At 42.7% G+C, this 8,128-nt stretch overlaps 1 protein-coding gene across 1 annotated transcript; it reads right to left on the minus strand.

Moving 5' to 3' along the window:
- Positions 1-1,446: 1,446 nt before the first annotated feature.
- Positions 1,447-6,854, minus strand: LOC125879161 (deoxyribonuclease-1-like). Its single transcript, XM_049560822.1, has 8 exons — positions 6,672-6,854; positions 5,266-5,354; positions 5,041-5,127; positions 4,640-4,740; positions 4,109-4,221; positions 2,141-2,298; positions 1,973-2,066; positions 1,447-1,631 (listed from the first exon to the last, which is right to left on the minus strand). The coding sequence occupies exons 1-8, from the start codon at positions 6,807-6,809 to the stop codon at positions 1,575-1,577; spliced, it is 837 nt and encodes a 278-aa protein (XP_049416779.1). The 5' UTR covers positions 6,810-6,854; the 3' UTR covers positions 1,447-1,574.
- Positions 6,855-8,128: the final 1,274 nt, after the last annotated feature.

The following is an 8,128-nucleotide window of genomic DNA, read 5'->3' on the forward strand; positions in this document are numbered from 1 at the left end:
GACGCCACCATCCTTGACTGATGTTACTGTCTTTCAGCTTGTTGGAAAGGGGGTTAAATGACACAGCAAATTTGGTGAGGGGAAAACTGGCACTACCATTTTCACAGGGGACCTTTGACCTCCAACCTCAAGATATCTGAATGAAAATAGGTTTGATAGCTACCCCCGAGTCTCCCTGTAGGAGCCAGAATGTGAATTTAACCTTAGGCTGCACATTTCTTTTGATCATTGTCACTTCCAGTAGTAACTGGCACAGGTGTGTGTGTGCTTTCACATGATCATACCTGTTCATTCACTGGCGTGGCAGCTTTTAGACAAAGAGAGGGAGTTTTGGCCCCAGTATTTTCCATTTGAGCATAACCACAATCACGTAATATTTCATCTCATTTTGCTTTAGTTTTCTCAGTTGTTAGTTGAATAAATCGCCATGAAAACCCATCTTTAGACTTCAGCATGGACGTTATTGAACACGTCATAGTTAAGAGCCCACTCAGCCTCTTAACGGCTTTTTTCATTGACAGTAGTTGCTACGCTCCCCTTCAGAGACATGCCCACTTTTTCCTAGTGTCATACAATCTGGGACAAAACCCATGCAGCTTTCCTCATGCAGTACAAATGTGTTATTTTCGCCTATTGTATATGAATATTTCTTCACACTAGGCTCCTTAAACAGTCCTAGAATTACATCAGTTGGGTACAACTCCAAAGCTGAGACTCTTGTGGATTCATTGAGCCCAGTTTGTCATGTGTGATGATGTTAACCCCTGTAGTAGCCTTTTCATGAGGCAAGACCATTTTGAACATTGACCTCACTGTATAAAATGACTTACAGTGACCTCTAAGATAATCACAGCCGCATGAAACTTAACAACCACAAACTAGAAACCTCAAGCATTCAGAGGATGGTTGGCTTTCACAGGCATATTGACATTAAGGGGGTTTCTCAGCAGTTTCCACAACAGAAGTGCTCACCATCCAATCATAGATTTCTTAAAGAAATCTCCAAATGTCAAAAGTTTTTGACATCAAATCACAGCATGAATTTGTCTGTAGTGTTCCTCAGGGTCTTGGTGATTTTATGTGGCATTTTGAAGGAACTTTTGACCTTTTCATCAATCCTGGAGTTGTAAAAAAAAATGCTTAAATTTAGCACCAACTGCTGCAACAAATGATGTGACATAATCGAGCGTTTCAGATGATGTGAACCACGTCTGTGTGGCATCAACTGTTCACCTGCTGTCTCCCTCTAAAGATCCCTAAACAGACCCCCTCTGAAACAAAAGTGTGTCTAAAGGGGGAATGTGGAGCAGTTTTATTTTTCTAAAGATCTTTTGTAAATGTTTCTAAGAGGGTTTTTTCCATCCACCTCCTCTTTTATGCTCTTCAATAAGAGATTTGACTCTTCCTGTTCACATGCCAGTTCCAAGAAGCAACTTCTCAATGAAATGATTTGGCAGATTTATTTATTTTTGTCTTGTAATTCGATGCTGTATGGAAGCAGTCAGTTCCCCCACTGCATGATCATAATTCAGATTCAGCCTGGAGGTGTTCTGCACCGCTGTGGGAGTCATGAGTTAGGCAGCAGGAATCAGCTCCACCTCCACAGGGAAATGGTCACTGACAGCCAGCGCCTGAGAGAGACAGAGAAAATGTAGACAGTTTTCATGTGGTTGGTGTACAGAAGATTTGCACAGTTAAACAGAAAACAGATATTGTCTTCCTTGTATAACATGTTTCACTGTGTACTCTAAAGCAGTGTTTCCCAACTGGTGGGTCGCGGGTCCATTCTGAAGTAAAGTGAACTTCTGGCACAGATATTTTATTTTGAAGTGCCATTTCCTGCTGTAGAAACTACTGGAGGTCAACCAGAAACGAGATCTTCAGCCAGCCAAGTTGCTTGTTATAGTCTCAGCTTTTTGCAGCTGAAGCGAATGACATTATTGAGGAGAATTAAAGCTAAAGTTGTCGTTACCTGATCGTTGTTGAGACCCAGGTCCATCATGAAGTTGTAGACCCGAGCGCTGCCGAGCACCACGCCCTTCATCATGTCAGTGGTGACCACGATCCTGCAGATACAGGAAGAACGCTGCAATTAAGAGTGCATGTGTGTGCATGCAGGTGACTGTGTGTGTATGTGTACCTGTCGTAAGGGCAGTGAGTGGTTTGCGTCACTGTAGTGTCGGCCTCGTTGGTGATCAGCCAGTGGAAGCTCTTGTCCATGAAGAGGCGGATCTGCTGCCAGTCAGAGCCCGACACGTAATTGCAGCCTGCGTTGAAGTCGCCCAGCAGCACAATGTCCTGCAGGGAGAGTGACATCATCCACTCATATGTTACCAAACTAATTATCCTTTGCATTCCACCTTTAAAGCTCCAGTGTGTAGGACTCAGGGGGATATATTGGCAGTAATGGAATATAATATAATAAGTCTGTGTACTTGAGTGTATAATCACCTGTAAATAAGAATCACTGTGTTTTTGTTACCTTAGAATGAGACGTTTATATCTACATAGGGAGCAGGTCCCTGAGATAGCACCTATTCATTCTAATGGAGTTGCTCGCATACGCTAAAAAAGTTTCTGGCTTTTGCAGCCCACTAAATTTGCACAGTAGTGTTTCTCCCACTGGCTCCGCCTGTGAGTGTCCGCTGGGCTCGGCCCAAAAAGTCTTTTTTCTGTGACTTACTTTGGAAAAGAGGTTTCTGTAAATCAGGGGATACATTTATTTGAGCATCACAACATCAGGATTTGATCCATTTTGTCCGATAACGTTTTGAAAGTCTAGAAAAGCTGCAATATTAAATCATTTTAGCGCCATTCAGGTTAGCGGAGTGCTGGACTGGAAGGTATCCCTTCAGTCAGCAGACGTTAGCTGCTCAGTTGCTCTTGTCTCTAGTATGCATGCTCTATGGGTCGCACAGTGCAGGAGTGCTGATAAACCCCAGATTATCTGGGTAATTTTATACACAGCAGTTCAATCATTTTGGCTTCATTCACCTATTCTATTATAACAGAGTATGTGCGACCTAGAATAGATACCCAGTAGTTAAAAATACCTACTGTATAAGTTCTCTGTAAATTCCCCCCAAACATCCATATTATTGATCAGCAGGTCGCACATACCCTGTTATAACAGAATAGGTACCCAGTAGTTAAAAAAAACCCTATAATATAAATTCTCTGTAAATTCATGAATTGTTAGCCCCTTATTCCATAACTTAACATCTTGTTCCCCTGTACCTACATTTATGTATTGGTACGTACTACACTGGTACACTGTTAGTACAACAGATTACAGCGTAACTACCCAATAGTTAAGGTGTAAATTGTGGGCTGTAATCTAAAGCGTTACCCAAGAATCACTTTTCTCAGCTCCGGGAAAATTATACAAATATAAAACCTCCATGGATCAAAAATCCATAGTTCAAAGAGTCATAGTTGACCTTGTTTGCAGTTGGAGGTGTCCTGTTAACAGTTTTACAGACGTCTTTTTTATAACGGTGGCCTCTGGGGAAAATGGTTTTTGGACCGCTGGGGATTTTTATGCTGCAATACCACAAGTGGGCACTGGGAAAAATTGACTGCAAGGCTGAGTGGCTTTCCATAAGGTCTAGCGTCTCATTTCTAAACATTATACGCACAAAACGAGGCCTGAAAGAGGTGTATGCTACTTCCGAAGGAACAGTTGTGATCTATAAAAACAGACTTGATGGGAGAAACTTTGACCCATGCTTACGAACATTTTGGAGACGGAAAGTTGGTGACGCAGATGGCGTCCGTACGTACACTTTTAAGTATTGATCCTATGCACTGCTTTATAAACATGACCCCTGGTCCTCATCCACAGTGATTGCTATGTTGCACTACCATGTTTCTAAAGTAGCCCAAAACACCTAGATAGCGCCATTGACATGTTTTGGTTTCCGCCACCGTAGTTAGCTGTCCCCTGGTTAAAAAACTTCCTGAATAATGAGCAATTCTAAGCGGGAGAATCCTCAATCCTGCAATCCTCACCGCTAGATGCCACTTCATCCCCCTAAATCTCACACACTATTGCCTTACATAGTTGATTTTAGTGCGTGTAGGTGTGTTTGCTGGGACGAGTATTCACGTTCGTGTTCCAGCGGGTCCTGACATCAGTCACAACATCGTAGAGAGCGTCCACTTGCTTCACAGCTTCCTCTGGAGAGGTGTGCTGAGGGATCAGGACGAAGTTCTTCACAACTAGAAAACAGGAGCGAGGAAAGAAGAGAGGAATGCTTTAATGAGAGGAGAGAAGTTGAGAGTTCTGGATGAAGCACAAAGAAATCAAACAAATAGTGAGCTTACAGCTTTTTAAAATCTGTCAGGGCAGAGTTAACAACCCTAGTTGACACACTTCCTGTGTGGTAGTGACTAGAGTTAAACTGAAACAAGTCAGACAGTATTTTAAAAGGGCATTGATTAAAAGACGTCAAGACCTCAGAGTTCGTCCTAGAGAGCAAGTCTGGTGCTTTGTTCTTTAGTTAAAGGGACAGGTGTAGTTCAGTAGAAATGTGTTTTTCATTTCGGGCTGAACTGTCCCTTTGAACACCCACTGAATGATATAATCTACATCATTAGTATGTGACAGTGAGAGGGCAGTATCACACTCTGTGCTTGCCGGTTTGTTCGGAGGAGAACATGACGACGAAGGGCTCTCTGCTGAAGATGTCTGTCCTGTCATCGTAGGTGTAGCTTTTATCCACGGACACCGTCTGCTCCCTGGAGAGGAAAGATTTTACTTAATCACCTCTGTTTTACTGTGGTATTGTGAACTATCTCCTTCTAACAGTGTAGAACAGATTCACTGTCTGCTGATGATACTTCTGTAGTCTTTTACATCAGTACAGGATCCTCTAGTTTCTGGCAGTCATCACTGACAGTGAGAATCATTATTGTGCAGAGCTGAAGGAAAATAATCTTTAAAACACAAATGATTCTGTCTCTGCTGACTGATGTGGAGCATCAGCCAGGGATCTCTACAAAACATGGTGTTACTGTTTAAATGGTGTCTGTGTTCACCTGTAGAGGAAGAGGTATCTCTCCTTATAGGTGCTGCGACCCAGAGGCTCACTGAAGATGTGACTGTACCTGGACTGAGGGGAACCTCTGAGGAAACAAACACACACACACACACACACACACACACAGATATAGATGAAGAGCATCAACAAACTTCTCCAAAATGCCACCGCATCATGTCTGTGATAATATGCTGTATGTGAGGTGGTGTGTGGTTCGTCTAACCTGTTGACACGCTCCATCAGTCTCACGATTGCTGACAAGTCGCTGTCTCTGACCTCCTGGATCAGAATGATGTCATAGCGGTGGACAATCTGAAAACACAAAACACATAATCTGAGTTATGTTCTTGTGGCATATGGTGACCTTTTTATTTGGAGTCTGATGTAGTTCGTTAAAATATGTTTCTCCTAAAGCAAATTATTATTATTATATAATCTGTGTTTATCATTGTTCTAAAGGGCACTTGTACGTCAGCTTTATGCAGAGGCTACACCATTGTGAGCATTTATACTTGTTCGGTGGTGTGTGTGTGTGTCTGTGTCACTCTGCAGTTACACCTCCAAAACACTAGTCAGTGGTGGAGTTTCTGTGAAGTGCTGTAAAGTTTAGTTGATTCAAAACACACATTAAACACACATTAAACATGACTTAACAGAGACAGTTTCAAACACAAGTACACAAATCAGCTTCACTATAACTCGCAGCATTCACAGACAAACACTTGTCTTTATCTGGACACATTTTCCCCACAAATACAACATGCTAACGTTATTAGCACAAGCCTATGGCATTTTACATTGTATAAATTAGCCTAGCAGCTAGCAGACTTTTCCTCTGCTCATATGAAGCCAGGATAAATCACACACAAGACTTAAAATGGTATTTTTGTGGAGGCTTTGTTGTCGTCACAATTTATTGTTTCTTATCTGTGAAATTAAAGTAAATCAATGCACAAAATAGAAAAAGTACAAAACCTGATCAAATTTTATGGCTGATTTTTGCTTAATATGGTAAATAAATTTTAGTAATAATAACAAGTTAAGAAACTTTATAGGGAAGTGCTCGTTCGAGGATATGGACGGGGACGTTATTTTATTATGACAGCGTTTCACACAGGCCAATTCGGTGTGACTGTCTGTTCCTACAGACACAAAAAGGACATCTGGAAGATGGAGCAAGGAGAATTCAGAGTTACAAAACGAACAAATCTCACAGCTTTTAGATATCTTGCATTATTTGCAATTTTGCTTTTGCACAACCATGTTCAGGTGTTAAAATGAACATTTCTGAACAGGTTTAAACTTGAACAGTGACCTTTGACCTAAAGAGTTACAAAAAATTGAACACATGTTTCTTTGTTTGTAGTTCCATTTTTATCACAACATTGTTCAGGCATTGAAGTAAGCTGTTTTATACTTAATTAAACCCTTGCACGAGAACATCTTTTCTTTCAGAAACTACTCCCTGTTTAAAAACAATGCTTGGCTTTTTATACTTCTTGGGTCCCTCTGTCCTAGGTAGTTAAGAGAAATTAAAAATTGCATACCATACAAAAGCTCAGGTCTATATTGTCTTTCAAATGTGGGTGTTTGTGGAAGAATAAAGGAATGTAAAACAGAGTTTCATACCGTGCTGATGATGTCCATCAGGTCGGCATTGGAGGCTTTCTTATCTCCAAACGACTGGATGTTGAAGGCTCCCAGCAGCAGAGAGGAGGACAGCTGCAGCAGGGCCAGAAAGACACCCAGAGCACACACCAAACGCATCCTAGGCCAAAGACAAGAGACTTTTAAAAAATGTTTTGTATGACACTGGACCTTTAAAGCTTACTGTGGGAGTGAGAGGCGGACCTCACTCCTGCATGCCAACATGACCCTGACAGTTTATCTAACGCAACGTCTGCAGCTGAGGCATGATACTGAGTCAAATATTACTCCAGCAGAGGAATATATTATCCTGTTCTCCTGGCGATGTTTGGTGCCAAGGTTGTAAAATTTGGACAATGAAAGCAGCAGCTCCACTGAGGTGACTTTTTGTTACGGTGCAAACACTGTTGCTGTGTGTTACATTTACTCTGCAGGAGTAAAGCCATGTTGTGTGTTACTGTATAAAGCATGCACATTTAGAGAATGAAGAATAAAGCAGACACAGACACACTGGATTAGGTTGATATCTACCTGCCGCTGTGAGTCTGAGTGGGGACGGAGACGGCCTGTTGCACAGAGGCTTGTTTGTGTGAATCCCGTGAGACTCCACTACAACTTCAGAGCAGAACCACTGATAGTGTCTCTCCTGAGGTTTTTATTTACCTGTGTGTGCATGTGACCGGGTCAAGCTGGGGAGGGGTGAAGAGAGGGGGTGTGTGGTGGATAGGGTACAGGGTTTCATATGATGTAACATGGCAGCCATGGAGGGCCTTGGCAGAACTGACTGTGTGACGCTGGAGTGGGTCATTTTGCTACTGTAGTTTCTGGAAGTTGTTCAACTCATCAGGTGACAAACTGTTATACTTTTTTTTTTTTACTTTTTTGAAGACGCAAGGTTATGGCCATTACTTTTTAGTGAGAGCACACTACCATCGCTCACCTGTGAACTAGACTCCCCTACTTGAGGCAGTAACTCTCCAAAACTTTCGATTTACTGGTCCATCTACGTCCCAACCCTCATCTACAGTCATGAGCTCTGGGTAGTGACTGAAAGAATGAGATCGTGGATACAAGTGGCCGAAATTGAGTTTCCTCCGTAGGGTGTCTGGGCTCAGCCTTAGAGATAGGGTGAGGAGCTCGGACATTCAGAGGAAGCTCGGAGTAGAGCCGCTGCTCCTTCATGTCAAAAGGGGTCAGTTGAGGTGGTTCAGTCTTCTGTTCAGGTACGCCTCCTGCTTGAGGTGTTTTGGGCACGTCCCACTGGTAGGAGGCCCCGGGGCAGACCCAGAACACACTAGAGAGATTACATATCTCATCTGGCCTGGGAACACCTTGGGGTCCTCCAGGAGGAGCTGGAAAGAGTTGCTGGGAGAGGGGACGTGTGGGGTGCTTTGCTCAGCCTGCTGGCCCTGTGACCCGGCCCTGGATAAGTGGATGAA

The sequence above is a fragment of the Epinephelus fuscoguttatus genome, linkage group LG19 (assembly GCF_011397635.1).
Source record: "Epinephelus fuscoguttatus linkage group LG19, E.fuscoguttatus.final_Chr_v1".
Lineage (NCBI taxonomy): Eukaryota > Metazoa > Chordata > Actinopteri > Perciformes > Serranidae > Epinephelus > Epinephelus fuscoguttatus.